The 25,739-nt window shown below is 41.3% G+C and overlaps 1 protein-coding gene across 2 annotated transcripts; it reads left to right on the top strand.

Moving 5' to 3' along the window:
* On the top strand, positions 6,068 to 25,324 carry LOC8065408 (callose synthase 5). Of its 2 annotated transcripts, none has more exons than XM_021450144.1 (43): positions 6,068 to 6,140; positions 6,218 to 6,536; positions 7,254 to 7,354; positions 8,723 to 8,844; positions 8,938 to 9,034; positions 9,111 to 9,221; positions 9,309 to 9,437; positions 9,648 to 9,740; positions 10,132 to 10,223; positions 10,302 to 10,434; positions 10,527 to 10,664; positions 10,739 to 10,815; positions 11,101 to 11,188; positions 11,278 to 11,406; positions 11,492 to 11,606; positions 12,421 to 12,758; positions 13,856 to 13,908; positions 14,003 to 14,063; positions 14,136 to 14,217; positions 14,317 to 14,366; positions 14,517 to 14,603; positions 15,221 to 15,343; positions 15,424 to 15,518; positions 15,592 to 15,676; positions 15,755 to 15,915; positions 17,175 to 17,298; positions 17,417 to 17,511; positions 17,595 to 17,721; positions 17,820 to 17,971; positions 20,665 to 20,774; positions 20,873 to 20,998; positions 21,115 to 21,183; positions 21,265 to 21,454; positions 21,650 to 21,761; positions 21,851 to 21,970; positions 22,043 to 22,158; positions 22,246 to 22,329; positions 22,708 to 22,820; positions 22,939 to 23,168; positions 23,267 to 24,064; positions 24,219 to 24,269; positions 24,399 to 24,584; positions 24,797 to 25,324. In XM_021450144.1, exons 2-43 carry the CDS (start codon positions 6,266 to 6,268, stop codon positions 25,025 to 25,027), a joined length of 5,865 nt encoding a protein of 1,954 aa, XP_021305819.1. In that variant the 5' UTR covers positions 6,068 to 6,140; positions 6,218 to 6,265; the 3' UTR covers positions 25,028 to 25,324. The 2 variants fall into 2 exon arrangements, with proteins under 2 accessions (XP_021305819.1, XP_002437961.2); XM_002437916.2 differs by having other exon boundaries at positions 6,069 to 6,140; positions 6,215 to 6,536.

Here is a 25,739-nt window from a genome sequence, read left to right as displayed (position 1 = left end):
GGAGCGGTCCCAAGCGAGCTATTGTTAGAATGATACTAGCTCTAAAATTCTATAGATAGACAATAATATGTCTCAATAATAACCTTTATCGGTTCTAAATTCTTTATTATTAGTAACACATCAAGACGGGTATAAGATTCATCGACAAAAGACATTAGATATAACCATGTGATTTATTACATTGAGTTGCTACGAATCGACCTTGTGCATTATGTAAGACGAGGACATCAGTGAGCTCTCTTCACTTGATTCTTTAGAGAATATGCCAAAGAACTATAATGGATAAGATTAGTTGCCATTTCCCATGCCACTTGTGTGATTGAGATATATAAATTGATGCTTTCCCATGTTTTGATCTACTTTTTTATGTCCGTAATGTCCACATGCCACATAAGATAGTATTACATTTATCTTGCAAACGATGTACTATCAAGAAGGTCATGAGGCTCTAGGTAGTTGGTTGCAACAGTGGTAATTTAATGCCATACATAGTTTTGAAAAATAACTTCAAAAAACACTAGCCAAAAAGTGCATTGAGTTAATGCATGGTAAGTTGTATCATCTTCATTCGCACAATCTGGACAAAAAATTGAACATCTATATGTTTTTTGGCTAGTTTTGCATGAACAGAAACAAAAACTTTAGCTTGGGGTGTATTTTAAGTTACCAAAGAGCTTACAAATTGGATTGTTTAATTAACTAAACTGCAGGCAATGTCATTTTTAAAATGGCCAGCCATTCTTGACCTAGAAATCAATAATCACTGGGCTGATCTTACAATATACATTACTAATTTTTTTACGCTCCAGGCCCAGGTACTTTCTGCAGGCCTTTGTCATGACCTAGCATATGGGCCTGCAATAGTATTAGGAAGTAGGTCATGGTTGGGCATGTGTGCCTTTCGTTGTGCTGGGCTTGGCCCATGTATGAAACCATATATGCCTCTGACTGCTCTGTACACAGAGGGGAATGAACAAAGCAATTATTCTTCATCTCTGTTGTCTTCCTTCTCCAGACTTCCTTGCTTGAGACAGCTTTGCTGTGCTCACCGCCGAGCGTGTTCGCCGGCAACCCTCCAGTCACTTCCACTTCCCGCCGCGCGTATACGCCGGTAGTTATCTAGGAGCGTGACATTTGGTACCAGAGCAAGGTTCATCACCACCGGATCCGCTCGATTCCGCTAGCTCCCCACCAACCCTAACCACTCCTATGTCTACCATCGACGAGAAGCTAGATGCGTTGTCCACGCAGATGACCTTCATGCTGCAGATGATGGAGGAAGCGAATGCCGGGATATGTCGCACCCTGAGGACCAGCGCAGTTGCATCGCGGTCGCCCGTGTCGTCATCTTCGGTCGTTCCACCAATGTCCTCGACTCCGACCACAGCGCCAACACCTGCAGCACTGTCGTCTACGAGCATCACCACGCCGCCCGGGGGCATCCACAACTGCATGGTCCCATTCTCCACCTGCAGCGAGCTCGCTGTGCTGTGGCAACCCAACCTGACCGTGCCACTGATGTCTTCGTCCACCTCGTCGGCATTCATCGCTCCGACCGCCGCTGCACCGACTGAGCCCACTGCTGCACTGACCTCCTGGCTCACACCAACCGATCTGAGTGCACCTTCGACAACCATCCCCACACCAAACTCTCCAGGTGCAGAGGAAGACTTCGACGCCGCCCTGCCCACCAGGTGTTCGACGGATTGCTTCAGTGGCGACACCAACATGCTGGTGTCTGGGAGCAGGCTCGGCACCATTCTCATTGTGATGCCAACCTCCAGCCCTAAAGAAGCTGCAGTTCTTGGAACTGGTTTGTTTGTGCATGCACACCGGAGATTTGAGGTAATATCATTCAGCCCTTGTGCTTTCTCAGTTAATGATGGCAAGTGCTATGGTTCCATGATGTCGTGGTCACCTCCTGTGAATCACGAAAGGAGTTACTCTGCTTCATGTGTGTTTGACCGTGGGAAGAGCAATCTCACAATCCTCGACACCCCACAATGGACACTACAGCAAGCAGGTGCATCAGCTTCCTGGTTGGGAATTCACTCATTAGCCTTGGTGATTGAGTTGAAACCATGGCCTAATTGGTACGATCATCAAGATAGTCTCATACTATCACAGTTATATCCGCCTTCACGCACGGAGGCGTGGTTTTGGTTGCTTACTCGTTTCCTAGTTTGCTACTCAGTGCATAAGTACCCAGTCTGGTATCAATATTATGAGTTTAGTGGAGTATGCCATATACATTGGCTGCAATTACTCGCATGTGCTTGGCCAGCTAATTTAATCACAATGGAGCTGGCAATTTTGATTCAGTATCAGTTGCATATTGTGATTTCAGACACAGATGTGTACTATCTGTTAATCACTTGTTACCATCAGCCAGTGCATTGGAAGTTCTCATGGTTATCCCGGGTATACATCATCTGTAGCATATTCCATATTGACTACAGCCTCAAGATCAGGTCACCTCCTCTAAAGAACATAAACTCTTTACTCATAGACACCTACCGGTTATGCTCACAGTCATGGCAACACGTTAGCAGTGGTCAGCTAGATGTGCTATTACAGCAGCCATGGCCATCTTTGTGTGAGTTTGTATTTGTTGTGGATTTGCAAAATTCATCAACATGGGTGCTTGCCATTTCCTTCACAATAGTACAAACATTATCAGTGTGGCAAGAAGTGAGTGGTAGAGCTGACTCCATAACTGTACTGCCGACTTTATGCTCTCACATCCTGAAAACTGTGATATCGTACAGACACAGTTACATGGTACTATTCTGTTTCAGTCAACGTGCTTTTATGTTGCTACATTATAGTCAGTGGTGCTTGGGTCAGTTATGGAAGCCACCAGGATCATGTCAAGATCATGTACAGGTCAATCTTAGCAATAGCTTGGTCCAAGTGTTCTCATTGCCACTGCCTGTGCATATGATTTCAATTGTTATTATGAAACTTTTGTTGGTTTCAAGTCAGAGATGGCAGTTAAAGCATATTTCAGAGCTCGCTTCCATACTGATGCAGCCATACTATAGCTGGTTATCTCTGAATGAAAGCAGAAGTGTTGGAGGCAATTTAGTAATGCTACAATTCTCAACGGCTGCTTGCCTCATATTGTCACTAGTGAATTCTAGAAGCAACAAAAATGGAAGTTTCTTTTACCAGTGCTTGCTATTTGTGCCAGCGAGTGAGCTTTTGCTCCCATGTTGCATGGCATATTCTAGTGCAGAGAACCTGATTTATGCCAAGCTGATTTTGCACTGGGCTGAGTACACCAACAACCCTATTTTCCTGTTTGGGAGTCTACATATTTGCCTGGTTACCTCTTACTGGAGCAATAAAAGCATATTCCAGATAACCCTGTGCATGGAGCATGATCTGTTCTGCAGCTCGCTGGGGTTATGCCACATACAGATTTTGGATCAACAAGAAGCTAGAGTCAAGGACTACTCATGTACTAGATCTGCAACATTCCATCATATTGTCATCAAGCATGTGGAGGACACAAGTGCCAGTTCGAAGATGATTACACACATCATTTTACTCAGTGAGGTACCTATACTCAAATCTGTGACCAGTGCCATCAGGAAGTTTACAGTGGAAATATGCAATCCAAATGGGGTGATACTTCAGTGCTCACTCACATGGGGTTTGTTGCACATTGGAACTACGAGCATTAGGCAACTCTTGAGCATAGTTGGTCACCTACTCTATTCTAGAAGGCCAGTGCTGCTTCGACTTGCCACATCAATTTTGTTTGACTGCTGTGATAATGAGGAGTTAGAAAATGCCAAGATTATTCTGTCCTGTCCTCAAAAGACAATTTCTACGGGGGAAGCTATATATAGTGAGTGGTGTGCTTCTCAATTTGTTCAGCCAACAGTTCATGTTCCAGCATGTACAAGTCAAAACTCGAGAATTCATGGAAGTCCCCTACAAGACAATGGCTGGTTGTATCATCCTCGAGCTCGAGTTCTATCACATGATGATTGAAGACCCTTGAAGGCTTCGGTCTCCACAAAGTGAATCCATGTTCAACACCTATGTTATACAAACATTGTCAATGCTTATGGGGTGATTGAAAAATATAACACAGCTTGAGGACAAGCTGTTGCTTAAGCAGGGGGGAATGTCATGACCTAGCATATGGGCCTGCAATAGTATTAGGAAGTAGGTCATGGTTGGGCATGTGTGCCTTTCGTTGTGCTGGGCTTGGCCCATGTATGAAACCATATATGCCTCTGACTGCTCTGTACACAGAGGGGAATGAACAAAGCAATTATTCTTCATCTCTGTTGTCTTCCTTCTCCAGACTTCCTTGCTTGAGACAGCTTCACTGTGCTCACCGCCGAGCGTGTTCGCCGGCAACCCTCCAGTCACTTCCACTTCCCGCCGCGCGTATACGCCGGTAGTTATCTAGGAGCGTGACAGCCTTCCAATGTGCCTACCGAGAATCTTAGTGGTCGGCGAGATCTCAAAGAGGAAAGTGACCCTAGCTTTGACATTATAAAAAAGCCAGGAGGAAAAGCTTTTTAGAGTTTACTAGATTGTACTTGTTGTGCTCCTTTTCCCCTTATATGAGTTAGATAGCATCTCAGTACGAGAGTGTACTTAAGATATATTTGAGATCAACATACATGTGTTACACTAGCCTAAATATATCATACCAAACTTTGCAGTTTTTAGTATTTTATTATTATTGGTACCATATAATTTTCAGTTGGGAGTTAGAATCATAACTCATATATGAAACATATATTAATATCAATCATGAATGTGGGAGAGCATAGTGACACATGTTGCAGTTGATGTTACATTTTTTAGCGACAACTTAGCTTATAGTGCTAGCTGTGCAAATATTTATTATTTGTGACCTTCACTATACAATCTTGATTTGTTTAGTTTCAATCTCTCAGGTTGAAGTCATCATTGGTGTAGAGCCTCCTTGTTGCTGATGGCATGAGGATGGCAAGTACACCTGTTGTGAGTTGCTAAGTGCGACCCTTCTTGATGGACTATACTTATTAGTTTTTTCTCAGCTATCTTATTTGTAGTGCTTTAGATGTCAAACTCAGAAATATAATATGAACTATTTATGTTTTTTTAGAAAATGTACTATTATTTTTTTCATTATTGATGCATGAAGCAATTATCTGATCAAACTATCAGTGATGTAGTAGAAGAGAAGCCACGTGTCTGATGTTGTAGTAATGATACAAAAGCTAGCAAAAGTAGAGAGTATTAAATATGAATCGATTTTTTCGTGCGGTTTTGATGGATAGATATGGCCATACCAAAAGCATGACCTATATATATTATATGTAGATTGGTTGTTTAATCCTCTTGCTAAACTAAGCCTAGCAAGAGTAGAGAGCCAGATGACAGGCCACGCAACCATGCAAAAACATCAGATTAGCCAGTTCCGCGAGTCACGCGTCCGTTCAACCGTATGGCCCACGTGACAGAGAGAAGAGAAGGTTCGTTCCGTTTCTCGCGGAAGAAGACAAAAGTCCAGCCGGACACAGGCAGTCCGGCACACCGCAGTTCGCGCCTCTCGCCTCGGGCCCACGACGGTGAAACGGAGTCACCGAGTCATGGAGTTTTCTGACAGCAGTACACGCAAGTTCTACGCTGTAACGACTCACTGACAACAGGCCCGAGAACTGGCTGGAAAGAACGCATGAGCCTTGCGATTATGTCTGTACGTAAAAACGCACTACCCTCCACAGATGAGTATTGTGGGGCACAGGTGTCAGCGCTACAAGGCAAGGTGTGTAACTGAATTGTCGAGTGACAAAAGGCGGGATGCGTTCCAACGGCCCGCCTCGACGCTCGGCTCACCGTCCAGGCAGAGCAACCGCCTCACGCCCTCACCAAGCTGCGGAGCTCAGCGATCAGCCGGCCCGACGGTCCTGATCTCCTCCGCGCCCCGCTTTCCCCAGAAGGAGCTCATCTGAGCCGTCGGATCGAAGTATAAATAACGACGGGCACGCAAGACCGCTCCCTCTATTTCTTCACCCGTCTCCCCTGTCACCTCCTCCGTTTGTTTCCCCGAGAAGGCGAGCCGAGGCGGAGCGGAACCGGAGGCGGAAGGCGGCGAAGCGTTCGCGGTCGCGGCCTCGCGGTTTGGGGTTTGTGTCCGTTCCCTCCCTCTCTCTCCGCCTGAATCCCCCTATTCTCTGGCGCTAACCCTAGCCCAATGCAGCAGGAGGATCGCCCCGGAGAGCGTGCGCGGGGTGGTGGAGCGGCGGCGAAGATGACGGCGCCGCGCGGTGGCGGGGACGAGCCGCCGCCGCCGCCGCCGTCGTCGGCTGCGGCGGGGCACGCCGCGGGGAACGAGCCGGTGACGCCGACGTCCGCGCTCGGGTCGGGGCTCAACCGCCGCGGGTCGAGGGGTGCGGGCATGGCCACCTTCTCCATGGAGGTCTTCGACAACGAAGTCGTCCCATCTACGCTCAACAGCATCGCGCCCATCCTGCGCGTCGCGGCCGAGATCGAGCACGAGCGCCCCCGGGTCGCCTACCTCTGTATGTTGCATTCCTGTTTCCTGCTGCTCCCGGGAATTATTGTGGCGCACTCGATCGCGTGCAGTTTTGACGCGTTTGGTCTGAATTTTGCGACGAAATGAATTAATCGAGGGCTCCTGATGAACTTTTAATTAGCCTGGTTGTCTGCTTCGAACTTTTTTTGGTTCGTGCGTTTCGACAAGCTTATTCTGAGAATTTTTGGGCCACATGCACGCCTTGATTCGTGATTTTCGAAGAGGTTTTGCTCAATCGTTGTGATCATGCATCCGAGTCTCTGTCCAGACAAAGAGTTGCTGTGTTTCTCTACGAGCTTTTCCTGTTTTGCCACACGTCTCTCTGCTTCAGAGAGGAAATTTCGGAGTATGTTCACACCCGCACGTAACATAGTTCGTTTTCTATGTGGCCATCCGTATGCATCAATTGTTCGTTTCGGGGGGGCAATTTGTCTTTCAGAACACAGATTAGATGCATATATGACTGTCCTGCCCATACTTTCTCGGTTTGTATATAAACCAATCTGCAGTCAGATTGGCATGAATAGTATCTCGTTACTGGAATTTGAGACTTGGATTAAATAGGCGCGTACATTTAGTTTTTGTTTAAATAATAAACAGTACTAGCTATATGATGTCCAGATCGCTACTTCCTGCAAAATAAATGCAAGTTGTTAGCATTTTGATGCTTTCATCTTGATATATAGTTTCGCTGTGAAATTAGGTCGGTTCTATGCCTTCGAGAAGGCGCACCGGCTGGATCAAAACTCCATTGGCCGTGGCGTCAGGCAGTTCAAGACAGCACTGCTCCAACGTCTTGAGAAGGTGAGACACACCCTTTGCTCCATATTGTCTTGCATGCTATAGTGTTTATGTTGTATTCTCCTTTAGGTTTATTCATTTCAGTTCGTTTATTGTTTTTTTTTAGCTTTCCAGTAACCTTATTTGGCTTGCATGGTTTGTAAGGTGTACTCTGCTGTCAAATTCGTCACAAATTGGATAATAATTCTGAAAACATTGTTTGGTGACGGCGGGCCTGGGCCTAGGGGCACTAGGGCCGTGGCCCGATAACTCCTACTACCATGTATAGATTTTTGGCCCATATGAAATATCAGGCCCAAGTCCAACCAGGGGAACGGGGAACCTTCCCTTCCGACGCCGATCGCCCCTTTCGCTCGCTCCCACCACCATCGACCGGCCGCCCGCTGCCGCCCTGTTGGATCCTGATCCCTACGCCGGCTTGACGCCCTCATTCCTCGATAACTCATCTCGGATTTCTGTCTGTCCGCCTGTTCCCTGCTCTGTGCTCACACTGTCATGATCGTGTAAGCCGATCGGTAACGGCTGGGGCGCCGCGCCGGCCTGGGCGGCTGGGCCCTGACAGTATTGCAGCACTGCGATAGCCCACAAGGCGTAGGCCGGCAGCTCCATTTTAGCTCTCTGGCCTTCACACAGCTCCACTCCTGTACGTCTGCTCCCTTATAGCTACACGCCTACACCCTCCAAGTTTAAGTATTTTTCGTCTAATGTCTACAGTCTACTCCCTAATTTCCAGTTCGTACTGTTTGTAGCTTTACTCTTTTTTTGAAAATTTTTTGTAGCTTTACTCTGTTCATTCAATTTCAAAGTTCAATCATCAATTTAAATTTATACATCGTTTAAAAATGAAGATGACCAAGACTTTTGGTGTCTTATATCCCCCGCACCCCACCCCACCCCATCCCACCCACACAGTCCACACACAACTGAATGAAACATTTTTGTGTGTGTGTGTGTGTGTACCATGCAGTATCCTTAACTATTTTATTGCACTACTGAATGAAATATTTGATTTTGTGTGTATTAGCAATGTTTTACTTACTATTTTATTGAACTATTAAACATGTAGTTCAAGCATCATATCAATTAGATTTTTTTTTTCATTCATTTTAGCTCTCTTTATGTGCAACATCTATACGGTAGGTTTTGGCACTGATAAAGTGGCCCTAGTCTTGAACAATATATGTGCCTGTGAGCCTAAAAAATGAAGGTACATTATGTTGGAAACAACACAGGATAATAGCTTGCCTTTTGATTTTTGCTACAATGGAAAGATTCCTGAAACTAAATACCCTATTAGTTTTGTTATATCTTTCAACTTGCTATTGAACTATTGAAAATGTGTTTTCTTTCCCACTCTTTGCAACAACACAGGATAATAGCCCTAGTCTTGCTAAGCGTGTGAAGAAAAGTGATGCTCGCGAGATCGAGAGTTTTTACCAACAGTACTACGAGAACTATGTTCGTGCACTTGACAAAGGGGAGCAAGCTGACAGGTAATTCCCAAGTTTCCTACCAGAGCTCTCCAATGTATGTATAAATCTAATCCTACCCATTCGTACCATGTCGCATGTCAATGTCACTTGAAGGGCTCAACTTGGGAAGGCCTACCAGACCGCTGGAGTCCTCTTTGAGGTACTCTGCGCCGTCAATAAAAATGAGAAAGTCGAGGAGCTCAATCCTGAGGTTCGTGTTTGCCATCTACTCTAATTAGTTCTATTGCAGTGTATCTAATGAGTTTCTCTAATATTCCCCTGCACAGATTATTCGCTTGCACAAGGATGTGCAAGAGAAGAAAGACATCTACACACCATTCAATATCCTCCCTCTTGATGCCGCCAGTGCATCCCAGTCCATCATGCAGCTGGAGGAGGTATGTACTATCCATAACTGTGGAATGAATTTCCTCTAAAAGAATAACGCCATTGTACTGATTTAATGAAATAGTGAGTATTAACAGATCAAAGCAGCAGTTGCAGCCCTGCGGAACATACGGGGCTTGACCTGGCCTTCAACATTCGAGCCACAGAGGCAGAAGGGTGGCGACCTTGATTTGTTGGATTGGTTGAGAGCTATGTTTGGCTTTCAGGTCTTCTGGTTCTATTTCAGTTTACTTGCTCTTTTTTTTTGAAGGAATACTTGCTCTTTTTGTTATTATTATGGGACTTTTGGTCCTGCGCTACTGTAGATAGAATATGGATCATTTTGGTCATATTCCTAGTAAAGCCTGGTTACATTTGTATCTAACATCCCCTAAAAAAACATTTGTATCTAACATTAGCTTTCTTCTTATGTGCAGCGAGATAGTGTACGGAATCAAAGAGAGCATTTGATTCTCTTCCTTGCTAATGTCCACATTAGGCTCGAGCCAAAGGCCGATCCACTCAGCAAGGTTTGCTTTTTCGCACAATTCATTTCGGTGGCTTGACCATAAGGATGTGAAAAATGTGATATATTATGCAACTATTCTTCTGTTGTCGAACTTGTAAGTCTCCCGAAGTAAATTGCGTTGGCTCGAAACGTGCCGTGATACTGGCATCAGATTAACTGAGTTTTGAAATAGCTGCATATAAAATGTGAAAGGATTATTGACTAGTTGCATTCTATCATATGGTGAAGAATATAACTATAGTTCAGTCCAAACACACACAGGCACATTACACAACAGATTGGGTATTAGATTGCATGCATGTGCCTCAAGTGTATCACTAGAGAATACTAATCAACCCCTTTGTTTTTCATGCCTCTCAGTTAACTGGATTTTTTCTTTATCCTTCAAACAGCTTGATGACCGAGCTGTTGATGTTGTGATGACTAAGCTATTCAACAATTACAGGAAGTGGTGCAAATTTTTGTCACGGAAGCATAGTTTAAGGTGTAATATTCCTTACAATTGTTATCAGAGAAAAAATCACTCTTACTGTAAATGGTACTGATGATCTTCTGACTGCAGATTTCCTCAAGGCGCACAACCACAGGAAATTCAGCAGCGGAAGATTCTATACCTAGGTCTTTATCTTCTAATATGGGGTGAAGCAGCAAATATCAGATTTATGCCGGAGTGTCTTTGCTACATCTTCCATAATGTATGATACACTTTTTTAATTATCACATTTTGTGGCAAAGCTCGGTGCAATAAAGTTTATACACTGTGACATGCCATCTTTGATTTGCTCAGATGGCATATGAGCTGCATGGTCTGCTAGCTGGAAACGTTAGTATTGTGACTGGGGAGAATATCAGGCCATCTTATGGTGGGGATGAGGAGGCATTCTTGAAGAAAGTGGTTACACCTTTCTATAGAGTCATCAGAAAGGTACTTTGATAAATCATTACATAGAAAATGCGCAATTAGTTTTGTTAAATACGGATAATTGTGATTATTTGCAGGAGGCAGGCAAATCACAGCATGGGAAGACGCCACATTCTGCGTGGTCTAACTATGATGATCTAAACGAGTACTTCTGGTCTGTTCACTGCTTTATTTTCTTAGTACATATCTACTCCATGTTGTGTTTTTTTTAAGAAAAAGGAGGGGTAACCCCATACTGGTTAAATATATTAATAATAGAATTAAAAAGGAGTGTGTAAGCAATAGAATTCATGAAACAAAAAAGGACACAAAGAATATTAAAAAGATCACAATTGGCGCTCTAGCCATTCTTCTATAAAAGGGAAAATATTTCTTCTTTGCTCTATGGATAACCATTCCTTCGCGTTGCGTGTAACAAGTCCTATTCCGTTTCACTCAGGACATCTGATTGTTTCTCACTTGGGTGGCCTATGCGGGATGATGGTGACTTCTTCAAATCCGTGCATGATTCAAGGCCTGTAACAATGGTACAAATTTGATATCCATATGTGTTCAGCCAATATCTCTTGCCAAGAAATTTGATTGGGAATTTCTTTTTGACAAACATTATTTATAGGCTGGAAGCTCACCACAAAAGGATTCCACGAAAAGTACGGGGAAGACAAATTTTGTTGAGACTAGAACATTTTGGCACATCTTCCGAAGTTTTGACCGAATGTGGACTTTCTACATTTTGGCTCTACAGGTACTATACTGAAATTGCATATGGATGTTCTTTTATCTTGACTACAGTTTGATACCTGCTAATCTTCTAGTCACTTATTGAACAGGCAATGCTGATTATTGCCTGGAATGATTATTCATTGACTGAGATCCTTCGGAAAGACCTTTTGTATTCTCTGTCTAGTGTATTTGTCACCGCAGCATTTCTACAGTTCCTCCAAAGTATGTTCCCCTTTAACATGCTTTTTCTTTTTTTTTTCTCAAATGTACAGGCGAGCTGCGTGTCATTTCATTGATAGATAGAAAAAAAAAATCTGATTACATGCCGATTCGATGGCTGGGGTTAGTATTTTTGCACGAACACACCCGTTAAACAATCTCCCTTAAAATGCTTTTGCTCACCAAAATTTTTCTTAAATATGTACATATCAACATGATATGCAGCAAGTTTTTATGAACTATATATCTTTATGGAAGCCAAAGCCATTGTTGCCTTATGTTCTTTCATTCACTCTTTGTACTCTAACCTTCTGTAAAGTGATTGACAAAGTGATTTAGGGTGGAATGAACTATATGAATTTGTCTTCATTGTTAAACGGTGTCAGATGAACTTCTCAGTTAATAGATACTGAACAAATAATGGAATTCAAATGCAGACTAATGACTGATATCTAATTATTGCTAGAGGGAATCTGTAGAACATCTGATAATATCTGTTAGCCTTACCACTTACAACTTTCAGTTGGCGAATTCGTTTTAAAAAAATCGCTTGTCCAACCTTCTGCTGATACTTTCTACGGATCCCCAAAATTTTTCAATCTCATCCAATCATCTCATCTGTCTTGAGAACTATATGTAGCATGGAGCAGTCATGTTTTGTCCATGCTCTTGAATTTGGAGCTTATGTGTCCTCAGATATTTTAACACAATATTACACTTTCTTCCTCCTTATTTGAAACGCAGAGCTCCTGCCATTACATTTAAAAAATGTTTCTAGTTCAAAGTATGACTGACCTTTTTCTATAATTGATGGCAGGCATTTTGGACTTAATTCTGAACTTTCCTGGCAGTCATAGATGCAAGTTCGTTGACATCATGAGAAGTATTCTGAAGATGATAGTTAGTGCCGTGTGGGCTGTGGTTCTTCCATTTTTCTACATTAGCACAGCATCTAAAGTCAACTTATTACCACTCAAGGATTTAAATAAATATCTCCGTTATGTCAAAGGGGTGCCACCTCTATATATCCTGGCTGTGGCAGTGTACCTAATACCTAATATCCTTAGTGCAGCACTCTTCCTGTTTCCAATGTTCCGAAGGTGGATAGAAAATTCAGACTGGCATATTGTTAGACTGCTTTTATGGTGGTCTCAGGTATTCAATTCAATCTAGTCTCTTTATTTTTGTTGTATATATATTTTCAAAAATTACTTATGCAACATGTTTGTAAAAAGCTCTTCCCAAAGTTTTTGCTGTGAGACAACAAATTTTTACTTGGCAAAGTCTTAAGCTATTATTTGGACAGGATTCAATTGATTTTGCAAGAATGCATTTGGTCACTGACTTAGTCATAGATTTCCTAGATCTGTAGTTTGGTCATTCTTGCAAAAATGCATTTGATCATTTCTTTGATTATTCGAATGACAGTCAAGTTTACAAGATCATCATGAATTATTGTCAATTTGGATTGTTATGCCCACTATATGCCAATCTCGTGTTATCTGTCAGGCATCCTAGTGTTTGTAGTTGGACTTGGAACAGGAGTTAGCTCATAAAACAATCCCATAAAAAAAATCTCAAAGGACTATGGGTGTTGATGGGGTAACGCCTAGCGTCCCCAGGGCCTTGGTTGCTGCAGGGGAGGAGCGCCAGTTATGGTGCATGGCCGGTGCTCGGGGGTTTTCCTTCCTGACTGCCCCACTCTCTGATAGTTAGCATGTATGGTTTTGGTCGCCTTGACAACTAGTTCACGGGCGTGAATGTAATCAGTCAAACAGTCTGGTGTGTAGTGTGTATTGTGTAAAGTGTTCTTAACCCATCTTTCTTCTTCTCAATATAATGAAGCGCAGCTCTCCTGCGTTTTTCGAGAAAAAAAGGAAGAAATTATCTCATCTTCAGACTTTTGTCTGATTAAGTGTGGTTTTGGTAATTGTGTAGTTCTTCAAAGCATACTACCTATTGCATTTTTTAGAGCTACATAATTAATAAAGGAGGTCATATTATGTGCTACTTCAGCAAATGTAGATGTCTAATCAGCATTATCTGAAAATGTCTGCATAAATACTTCCACAGTTAAGTCAGTCAAAACATTTCGTACACTTAACTATTTCCATAGCATGCACCCAAGCAATGTTTCAGAGATTTCTTTAGAAAGTCTGTTTCAGAGATTTCTCCTTGGTTTTGCTGCATAAAAATAATTCCGTGCACCATTTCTTGTTCCATACATATCCTAATTGCACAAAAAATTGCAGAAACGAATTTACGTTGGCCGTGGAATGCACGAAAGCCAAGTTTCACTTTTTAAGTGAGTTAACATGCTCTTTGTTTATTTTCAATATTTGTTTATTATTACTAGTCTTCTCTCATGGGATTCTTATTCTCCTCTGTTCAATTCAAAGGTATACATTTTTTTGGATTTTGCTGTTATGCTCCAAATTTTCGTTCAGCTACTTTGTCCAAGTAAGTTCTATATTTAGATGTTTTGCAATGATTCTTTTATGTGCTGGATCTAAAACTCATCTTAATTTGCAGATTCAACCTCTGATAAAACCAACAAAGGACGTAATGGGTGTTCATAATATTAAATATGAGTGGCATGAATTTTTTCCAAATGGTAATATATTATTTCCTTCATTCATTCTTTATTTTTTGGGTAGTGTCTTCATTGAGTGAATCCTTTCCTTTATATAATATAAAACTATTACCTTTGCAGCATCCTATAATATTGGTGCCATCATGTCGCTCTGGGCTCCTGTTCTATTGGTATGTACTTACCCAACTTATATATATTGTCTGGCTAGTAATATTTGTCTTATTCTATCTGGCTAGTAATATTTGTCTTATTCTTCTTTTTTGATTTGTAACATGAACTGTAACTCTAATATTCATTTTTGTTGCCTTTAATTATTGCAGGTCTATTTAATGGATACACAGATTTGGTATGCCATCTTCTCTACAATATTTGGTGGCATGACTGGAGCACTTGGGCGACTTGGGGAGGTAATAATGAACCTAAATTAGTCTATGTTACTCGTCGAGCATTAAAATGTGTAGAGAGTTTGATTACCAAATGTTTTTCTTTTCAATGACTTCTGTATTAGTGGGTAATTGAATAAATTAAAATCACAGGGAGTTGCATTAACCAATAAGCTTTAACTTTACAAATGAAATAATTTGTATACAATTTAACAAAGTTTTATGCAAAACATGTTCTGTATGGAAAAATCTTACTGAAATGTCCTAACAGTTGAAATGTCTCTGCATCCTTAAAATTCAATTGAATTTCAAAAGGCATTTTATGTTTGTAAGGATCTGTTTTCTGGCTTATTGTCCTCTTTATTTCTTTTATGATCACTTTTCAAGGTTTTTGTTGTTTTATTTAATGGCATATGCTCTACTCATATTGTATTAATAAAGTTCAGCACAGAGACTTGTTCTGTTGGCTTGTTGCATGCACAATCTGATTCACTCCTTTAACTGTTGCCACATTTTTATTAATGTTATCATTTTCTTTTTAAAAAAAGTTATTCTGTAATAGTTAGACATGTTTATACCATTTAACAGTTGAATACTACCCAATCTACTTTCTAAACGAGCTGTTAATTTATCTGCATTAGATACGAACATTGGGAATGCTGAGATCACGATTCCATTCTTTGCCTGGAGCCTTCAACACATATTTGGTGCCTTCAGATAAAAGCAGAAACAGGCGCTTTTCACTCTCAAAGCGCTTTGCTGAGGTTTCAAATGACTGAATTTTTCAGAATGATTCCCCTAATAAACTAAGGTAACTTCTTATTATAAGTTATTGACCATACAGGTTTCTCCCAACAAGAGAACTGAAGCCGCCAAGTTTGCTCAATTGTGGAATGAAGTAATATGCAGTTTCCGGGAAGAAGATCTTATAAGTGATAGGTGAGACACTTACCTCATGTTTAGTAAGAAGATATCATTGTTGCAGTGCAGCTGAGAACCTTTTGATGCATAGGGAGATGGACTTGCTAGTGGTTCCTTATTCGTCAGACCCCAGCCTCAAATTGATGCAGTGGCCGCTGTTCTTGCTTGCTAGCAAGGTTTGGCGAAATAGATTTGTAATTTGTTTGCATATTTTTAATAATATATATGATAGCAGTTTATTATGTTTGATGCAGATACCTATAGCTTTAGACATGGCAGCACAATTTAGACCTAGAGATTCAGATCTTTGGAAACGTATATGTGCTGATGAGTACATGAAATGTGCTGTACTGGAATGTTATGAGTCATTCAAACTTGTTCTTAATTTAGTGGTGGTTGGAGAAAATGAAAAAAGGTATCTTCCAATATTTTCCACTCTTTTCATGCTGTTTGTTTTAACAAATTCTTTCATACTATTCAAATATTTATTCACTACAAAAGGAACTAACACTGTCACTCGAAATTCTGCTGTAAAACTGTAACTTGCTTCCACTGTAGTGCTCTAGGAAATAAGCACTTCCATATGAGACTAAGAAATGAGGTGGTGCTAGGCACCTTTTCCTTCAACAATGTCACTATATGTATTTGTTAGCCTTTTATTTCTAATGATACTACTATTCTCATTTAGACATGCCATAAAAACATTTGTATTAGGAGAATGGATTAGTGGCACAAAGGTTAAGATCGAACACAAACTAAGGTCTACAAGAGAACAATCAGGAAAAAACTTAAGAAATGGTAAATGTGAAGCCACCTAAGTAAATGTGGTAGAAAACTTTGAACTCTTTTGTCTGCAAAACCATGCCTGTCACAAGCATCAGTTCCAAAGGTGCTTATCTGGAGTAATTCATAATAAATTAATTTACATGTTCCCTAGTGGCTAAATATTGGCAACATACTAAGCCAAATATTCTTGTTCCTTTGTAGGAGATAAAATTCCCTAGAAGCCTTCTTTTGGCTCTTGGGCACTCTGTGTCTCTTGTGTTCTAGCAGGCTTTTTTTTTTAAAAAAAAAAGGCAGGAGCTCTGCCACTCAATTAATTAAGGAATATGTTCTGGCAGGCTGGGGGTGCCTGTTATTTGTGCCCCTTTGTCACTCCTGTAATTCTCTATTTTTTGCTTTCTTCTTAATTGAAAGGCAGAGCTCCTACCATTGCGTTAAAAAACAAGCCTCCAGTCATATAACCAGTATCTTGGACTGAATTATTTTCACTCTTAGTAATGATTCCAGAATCAATATCAGAATATGAGCTTTACATTGCTCTATGTAATTATGCATGTGTGAGCCACTGAGCCAAGGTTACAAATCCTATACTAAGAATATTGAATCCAACATTTTCTGATTTGCATATGGATGCACATATTCATATTTCAATATTCAGGAACTAACTATTCCAAAATGAACCAGGGAGGACAGACAAGCACCACCATAGATGTAGTATAATATAAAGGAATGATTCTAGTTATTAAGCTTTAGCTATTTTTAACCTAAATGGTACTGAAGGTATATCTGTTTGGCTTCTTCAACTGCATGGCTGTTTGTGCACTTATGTCTTTGAACTCCATGTTCAGTTGCTGATCCTCTTTTGGAATGTTTGTTCATTAACATCAACAGGATTATTGGTATTATAATCAAAGAAATAGAAGCTAATATTGGAAAGAATACATTCCTTGCCAACTTTAGAATGAGCGCACTCCCAGTTCTTTGCAAGAAATTTGTAGAGCTTGTATCTACCTTGGTAATGCAATTTAACTACTTAATGTTCTCCTATTTGGAAATTTCAGTGTTTCAACTTTTTAAGACCGACGTGTTAGAGGTTTGATAATGTGGTGCTAACATTACACGGTCACCTGCAGAAAGAAAGAGATGCCTCAAAGTTTGATAATGTGGTGCTGTTGCTTCAAGACATGTTAGAAGTGATAACAAGAGATATGATGGTTAATGAGATTAGGTTCTTTGTTGAGCTCCTGATAATTATATACACATCTTCATGTGAATAGGCAACTAATTATTGTTACCTTTTATCATTTTCAGAGAGCTGGCTGAGTTTGGTCATGGTAACAAGGATTCATCAGTTCCGAGAAGACAGCTTTTTGCGGGCTCTGGTACAAAGCCTGCAATTGTTTTCCCTCCTCCGGTTTCAGCACAGTGGGAAGAACAGGTTATATAAGCAAATTGTTGATTGCCTTTATTACCAAGCATGCATCTCAGAGTATATTGTCTCATATACCCGTGTTCACAAACTCCAATTGTCTACAGATTAAGCGACTGTACCTCCTTTTGACTGTGAAAGAATCTGCAATGGACGTCCCAACAAATTTAGAAGCTCGTCGAAGAATAGCATTTTTCACTAATTCACTATTCATGGACATGCCGCGTGCACCTAGAGTACGCAAAATGCTCTCATTCAGGTTATTCTCATATAGCAACTTGTTCACATTATTGCAAAATTGGTAGTGTCTAACGATAGCACCGCATCATAATTCTTCTGTTTCTCTTGACTTGCTGCAAGAAGATCCTATTCAAGAATTTCTTTAAAAAATGAGAGAACTAAAACTTATTATGCATTTAAAATATTTTGATTTAATTAATGAGGACAATTAGGCATTAACTAGCTGGGTATTCTATCCCTGTAACCTTGATATTTTTCCTGTCTTTCAAATATTTTTATTGAATCCTAGTTTGTTCCCACCTCTGCTTAGTATTCCCTAAAATGAAAAATTGAAAATCATGATGATCTGTTGTTACAAGTTTACATGAATACTTTTGGAATGAATTTGAATCTCAAACTGTGTGCCCTCAAATAAAGAGAAAAAAACTACATTAGAGGACTATGCACAAGTTACTGTGGATATTGGATTTGAGGCAGGTGACCCTTTTTTTTGAGAAATGAACTGTGGGGGAGATCCTCACATCAAAAGTTTTTGTGAAACAAACCAGACAATGGCCACTGTACAAAGTTATCAATTATTTCACCATAAATCCTCTGGTGATGAATGGTGCTGGTTTGCTTCTTAAACATTCTTGAAGGATAATACAATTGGTGAAATATTGGATATATTGTATTGAGCCTCATGGGCTGATTATATAGGGTACATAGGACTAATACCGCACGTGGGTACACAATATGGTACTATTCCTATTTACTCTAACATCCCCCCGTAGTCACAGTGGAAGCGTTACAGACGGTGAGACTAGAGAAGAAGCTAACAAACTAGCACCCCCCCCCCCCCCGCAGTCATAACAGTCGATGCACCACGTATGTTGTGGCTGGAGAAGAAACCGATAAGTCCTCATGCAAGGCGGTAGCCCTTTATGCCGATGTTGAGGTAGTCGAGCGTGAGGCCGCATTAGCCGTGGTCGAAGATGCCTTGCAGAAGATTGCCGAGGTCTACGTAGTTGTGGTCGGGTTATGCCATGTCAATGGAGCTGCAGGTACACAAGGGGTGCCATGGTAATGACGGAGACGCGTCGAGGCAGTCGTCGTGGGAGGGGGCGATGCCGAAGTCGACGCAGTCAGGGCCGTCGTAGACATAGAAGAAAGGTGATTATGCAATTGAGGCAGGCAGGGTGGGAATGGGAGGGTCAATGCCGAATTCGATGCAGTCAAGCCGCCTGAGCGCTGAGGCGCAGCTGGATTTGCCTGATCCAGCAACGTGTCGGGGATGAAAGCACGCGTCCAATGTTGTCAATACCAGGCGTACAAGGGCCCCAACTGTGTGGTTGTGCTGGACGAAGAAGAAGCAATCCAGGAGAAGACGCATCGGCGAGCAGGTCTTAGCGACGACACGGGTAGCGACAACTCAATGATGAAGATCTTGTGCAGGCGGATGGCATAGCAGGGATGGCGCAACATAGTTGTTGATGCACAAGTGACGGCGATGTAGATGCAATGGCGAAGCGGACACATGGGCGGTGGAGCTGTGGCCCGATGAGGCGACACAGCAGTAGCCCTGTTGCTCGGAGAAGATGAGCGTAATACTCGATGACAGTGTCGATGAAGTCGATGCCGATGCCGGAGTAGAACGCGCGAGGTCGATGGGCGGTGGGAGACTCAATCCCAATCAGTGATCAGGCAAACCAAAAGGATACAGGGGATCGAGAGTACCCCTTGGGACGGCATGACAGCGGCGGTGCGACCCGATCGGGTGGCGCAAGGCGCAAGGCGCACGGCAGGTCACGGGATGGGGCGAGATCCATATGCCTCCATGCGACGAAGATCAGGTGTTGACGACGATAATCGGCAACGAGCCTGGGGACAAGGCGGCGGTGGTGGCCCGACGATGACATAGGGGAGATCCCGATCTGTTGCGCGATGGCAAGTCGGCAACGATGGCAGACGGATCAATAGGATCGAGCGCCTAAACGGGGGCGCTGCCCCCGGTGGAGATCGACTTCTCCCCAAGGGCGCGCAATGTGGAAGCGGCGGCGGCTAGGGTTAGGATCTAAACCTAGGTGAATGATACCATGAAGGATAATATAATTGGTGGAATATTGGATGTATTGCATTGGGCGTCATGGGCTAATTATATAGGGTACATAGGACTAACACCTCACGTGGGTACACAATGTGGTACTATTCCTATTTACTCTAACAATTCTTAAAGTCCTATGAGTTTTACATCTGTTGCCAATTTTGCTCTGGCTCGATTCAGACAATCCTGACTTCAGACCTGATGGCTGAGTTGTGATGTTTTCTAGAACAGAAGTTATTGTTCTGTCTTTTTTTAGAAGTTACTTCATATGTGTTATTTAAACCAATGGTTGGAGTTTGGCTATTGTTGATTCATTTCAAGTAGTACAGAGTATACAGTCCAGAAAAGGGACAAGCCAAATAGCCAATGTGGGAAATATAAATACCATTACCAAACCCTGATCCCATTTTTATTCTTTTGTTGACCAAAAGTGTACGCTTTTCTGTTTGAAGAAACACAAATGGTTTTTTCCCCCCTGAACAACACAGAGAAACACAAATGGTTTTTGGTATAAATTCACCATGACAGCATCTCTTAACTCTGTTAGGTTTAAGTGTGCTCTGTAATAAGAATTTCAGTGCAAAAGATTGAACTCTACATAATTCTATGTCACTCTATGCACCTGGCAGTGTTATGACTCCTTACTACAGTGAGGAAACTGTATATTCGAAAAGTGATCTTGATCTGGAGAATGAAGATGGTGTATCAATTATATTCTACCTACAAAAGATCTATCCAGGTTCCATTTCTCTTTGCTTTCCCTTCAATCTTAATGCTTCAATTATTTATTATGGTGTTACCAATTTCCCCACTTTTTTATCCTGATTCCTGATGTAGATGAATGGAACAATTTCATGGAAAGAATTAATTGCAAAAGAGAAAGTGAAGTATGGGGAAATGAGGAAAATGTCCTACAACTTCGTCATTGGGCTTCTCTTAGAGGGCAGACACTCTGTAGAACAGGTAATTTGATCATCATTTGCCTTATTTTATCTAATAAGGATGACTTGGCTAACTACAGGATGCGATATATGTTTTTCTAATAAAGATATATGTTTTTTCTTTTTATATGCGAGTAGTTAGAGGCATGATGTACTATAGGAGGGCTTTGAAGCTTCAAGCGTTCCTGGACATGGCTTCTGAATGTGGTAAGCTTGTTCAAATTCCAGGTGGTGCATTTTTTAGTGCCTTAAAAAATGCTACTGATCTGTGCTCCGTATTTCTTGCAGAAATATTGGAAGGGTATAAAGCAGTTGCAGATCCAGCAGAGGAGGAGAAGAAAAGCCAAAGATCTTTGTCCTCTCAACTCGAGGCTGTAGCAGACATGAAATTTACATATGTTGCTACTTGCCAGATATATGGAAATCAGAAACAATCTGGTGATCGACGTGCAACAGATATCTTGAACTTGATGGTGAAGTAAGTCGTTTCTTCTGAGAAAGAAATAAGAATTGGATCATTTTGCCAATCACTAGATATGATATATTCAAGATGTTTTTTCCCAATCTAAGGGGACTACTTCAGTTGTTTTTTTTATTTCAGTAGTTAACATTGAATTATAGTGAAGTCTCCCCAAAAAAAAACTAATTGCTTAATTTCAATTTGAAACTACAGTTACCCTGGTCTGCGTGTGGCATACATTGATGAAGTAGAAGAGAGAGAAGGTGACAAGGTGCAGAAGGTCTTTTATTCAGTTCTAGTAAAAGCTCTCGACAATCATGATCAGGTGAGCTTAAGCACAAGTACAAGTCCTTTTCCACCATTCCAAACCTATGGTGTCAACTTCAATAATGCTTACACTTTGTATCTGTGAAGGAAATATACCGTATAAAACTGCCAGGACCAGCAAAATTAGGTGAAGGCAAACCGGAAAATCAAAACCATGCAATCATTTTTACACGGGGTGAAGCACTCCAAACTATCGATATGAATCAGGTGAATTGAGTGGCTATGGTACAAGTCATGATATATGTTGCAATATGTGTTGTATTTATGAATTATCTTCAGGACAACTATTTGGAGGAGGCTTTGAAAATGCGGAATTTGCTGGAAGAGTTTAATGAAAACCATGGTGTCCGTCAACCCACGATTCTTGGAGTGCGTGAGCATATATTTACTGGAGGGTAGGTTGAAACTTTGTGGTTATCATTGTGTTTTATTCATCATAATTTCCACATCAGCAACTAATTTTTTATAACTGTGGATTGTAGTGTGTCGTCACTTGCATGGTTTATGAGCAACCAGGAAACCAGCTTTGTGACAATAGGACAGAGGGTCCTAGCTAATCCATTGAAGTGAGTATGAATCATTTTCTTATGTCATACTGGAATGAAACAATATCAATCATTATCATGGTGTAAACACCGAATGTCTTATATGTTGCAATATGATATTGGATCTGCTGAGCATATATAGCAACTATTCCTGAGGAAAATATTACGAGATGATCATTTAAGGATATTCTTTCTGCACTTGAAAGCACGCATGAACATGTCTCAGATTACAAGTAAATAAAAAATAGATCAGTTGCTTGAAATTTTTTCTGCATTGAAGCTTTTCAAGTTTAAGCATGTTGACGTGATAAACTGTTGGGCTACTTTCTGAGAAGACACAAGGCATCACACTTTGTAGTCTAAATACTCTGTACCTGACATACTTCATCCTCTTTGCAGGGTACGCTTTCACTATGGACATCCTGATGTGTTCGATAGGATTTTTCACATTACAAGAGGAGGCATCAGCAAGGCTTCCTGTGGTATAAATTTAAGTGAAGACATTTTTGCTGGTATGTGACTTAATGAAACGTGTGCTCAGGCATATTCTCAACAGAAGTTTTTCTTCTTGGATTTCTGTTTGTTACCCATTTCTGCTCTTGAATGCATTGAGTTGAATATTATTTTCAGGCTTCAACTCGACTCTAAGAAGAGGAAATGTCACCCATCATGAGTACATCCAAGTGGGGAAAGGGCGTGATGTAGGTCTCAATCAAATTTCTCTCTTTGAGGCCAAAGTTGCTTGCGGAAATGGGGAGCAGATACTCAGCAGAGATATCTACAGGCTTGGTCATCGATTTGACTTCTTCCGGATGCTTTCGTGCTATTTTACAACTGTTGGGTTTTATATTAGCTCAATGGTAATGTATATATGTCACTAGCTTGCATTACAGTATTTGTTAGCAACAGCTCTCCTCCATCACATGTTTTCTCATGTTCTTGTCTTAATGTTGTGCAGATGGTTGTGATAATAGTTTATGTTTTCTTGTACGGAAGACTGTACTTAGCATTAAGTGGACTGGAGTTTGCAATTATGAAACAAGCACGGATGAGAGGGAACCGTGCACTTCAAGCAGCTATGGGATCTCAGTCTATTGTGCAGCTAGGTCTTTTGATGGCATTGCCAATGTTTATGGAGATTGGGCTAGAAAGAGGTTTCAGAAGTGCCCTAGGGGATTTCATAATCATGCAACTTCAGCTTTGTTCCGTGTTCTTCACTTTCTCCCTTGGGACCAAGTCACATTATTTTGGCCGCACAATTCTCCATGGCGGTGCAAAATATAGGGCAACCGGCAGAGGCTTTGTTGTTCGCCATGTAAGGTTTGCTGAGAATTACAGAATGTACTCCAGAAGCCATTTTGTGAAAGCACTTGAGCTGATGTTACTGCTAGTAGTCTATGAGTTGTATGGTGATGTTGCTACAGATTCAACTGCATATATACTTCTGACATCATCAATGTGGTTCTTGGTCATAACTTGGCTATTCGCTCCATTCCTCTTCAATCCATCAGGATTTGAGTGGCAAAAAATAGTAGATGACTGGGATGATTGGACCAAATGGATAAGCAGTCGAGGTGGCATTGGGGTTCCTGCTAACAAGGCTTGGGAATCCTGGTGGGAAGAGGAGCAGGAACATTTACAGTCCACAGGTCTACTGGGCCGTTTCTGGGAAATCATACTATCTCTCAGGTTCTTCATATTCCAATACGGTATCATGTACCACCTGAATATATCTGCTGGCAACAAAAGCATCTCTGTAAGTTCTTTTTTCATTTGAGTTTCTTTCTTCAAAGAATTCAATGAACTCGAGGCTTTGTGGATAAACCACCACACAGTTCTTTTGTTGTTTAAGAGAACTATTCAACGCTATTATTGTGGCTGTACACTAAAAATATGATTTTTGGCTTCAGGTTTACGGTCTTTCTTGGCTGGTTATTGTTGCTGTGGTGATGGTCCTAAAGGTGAACTTTATTTCCATGGTAGCTTTGAAATACATGTATATGCTGTGTGTGCATCTGGTTACTGTCTTCTTTAAGTTCTTCAAAATGAGCTGCCCTTGTTAATAAGTTTCTGATCAAAATCTTCTTTAGGTGGTATCCATGGGTAGGAAGAAATTTAGTGCGGATTTCCAGCTTATGTTCCGGCTTCTCAAATTGTTCTTGTTCATCGGATCTGTTGGAACACTGGCAGTTCTTTTCACTGTTTTGCATCTTACAGTTGGTGACATATTTGCAAGCTTCCTTGCATTTGCACCCACAGGATGGGCCATTCTGCAGGTACCTCCACCAGTATCACCCCTCTAATTTCATTTCTCAAGCTCCTAAATGTCATATGCTAAGTATGAAGCCTAAAAAACTGTTGAGATGAAAATGACTTTAAACTATTGGCCTGGGAAGGTACCTCTGTGAGTATTCGATGGTTTCTGTAAAATGGTTGATTGCTATAGAAAACATTTCAGACTCCAATCCGTTTCTGACCTTTACACCAGATATCTCAAGCAAGTAAACCGGTGATCAAGGCATGTGGGCTGTGGGGATCTGTGAAGGCCCTCTCGAGGGGGTACGAATACCTGATGGGGATCGTCATCTTCGTCCCAGTGGCGGTGCTGGCATGGTTCCCGTTTGTCTCCGAGTTCCAGACGAGATTGCTCTTTAATCAGGCATTTAGCCGAGGGCTTCAAATCTCTCGGATCTTGGCTGGCGGCAAGAAACAAAGTTGATGTTAGTACAGGAAACATTCGTAATCACAGGTTAGACAAGGGATTAGCTCCAGGATTGTTGTACATGGGTGTTGGAGGAATAGTAAGGCTGCTGATGCTTTCAGAGTTCTCGTTGTATACACAAGGCTGGTTTTTCTTTGGCATTTTCGTTGTGTGTCATACGACACTGTTACCTCTTGGCTCTTGGTACATAGCTTTTTAGGGAGTGTTTCGAGAACGGGCCTCTCCGCCTCGTGTTTCATTAAGGCCTTTGTTTAGTTAACTCTAAAAACCAAAATGTTTTTGAGATTCCCGTCACATCAAATCTTACGGCACATACATGAAGCATTAAATATAGACAAAAATAAAAACTAATTGCATAGTTTATTTGTAAATCGCGAGATGAATCTTCTGATCCTAGTTAGTCCATAATTGGATAATATTTGCCACAAACAAACGAAAGTGCTACAGTAACGAAATTAAAAAAAATCATATCTAAACAAGGCCTAAGAGGTTAGAGTTTGTAATGCGCCGTGGGGAAGCCAAATGTATGCACCACCAAGGCCTTGTTTAGTTCCCAAAAAATTTTGCAAAATTCTTCAGATTTCCCGTCACATCGAATCTTTAGACACATGCATGAAGTACTAAATATAGACAAAAATAAAAACTAATTGCACAGTTTGGTCGGAATTGACGAGACAAATCTTTTGAGCCTAGTTAGTCCATGATTGGA

Source organism: Sorghum bicolor, chromosome 10, assembly GCF_000003195.3.
Source record: "Sorghum bicolor cultivar BTx623 chromosome 10, Sorghum_bicolor_NCBIv3, whole genome shotgun sequence".
Taxonomy (NCBI): domain Eukaryota; kingdom Viridiplantae; phylum Streptophyta; class Magnoliopsida; order Poales; family Poaceae; genus Sorghum; species Sorghum bicolor.
Note: the sequence above shows the minus strand (reverse complement) of the source record. Positions and strands in the feature narration are given on the sequence as shown.

Coding starts and splice junctions, on each gene's coding strand:
- LOC8065408 (XM_021450144.1), top strand. CDS start 6,266: ATGACGGCGCCGCGCGGTGGCGGGGACGAGCCGCCGCCGCCGCCGCCG. Junction 14,367..14,516: donor TCTGGGCTCCTGTTCTATTG/GTATGTACTTAC, acceptor TAATTATTGCAG/GTCTATTTAATGGATACACA. Junction 17,512..17,594: donor ATGATGGTTAATGAGATTAG/GTTCTTTGTTGA, acceptor TATCATTTTCAG/AGAGCTGGCTGAGTTTGGTC.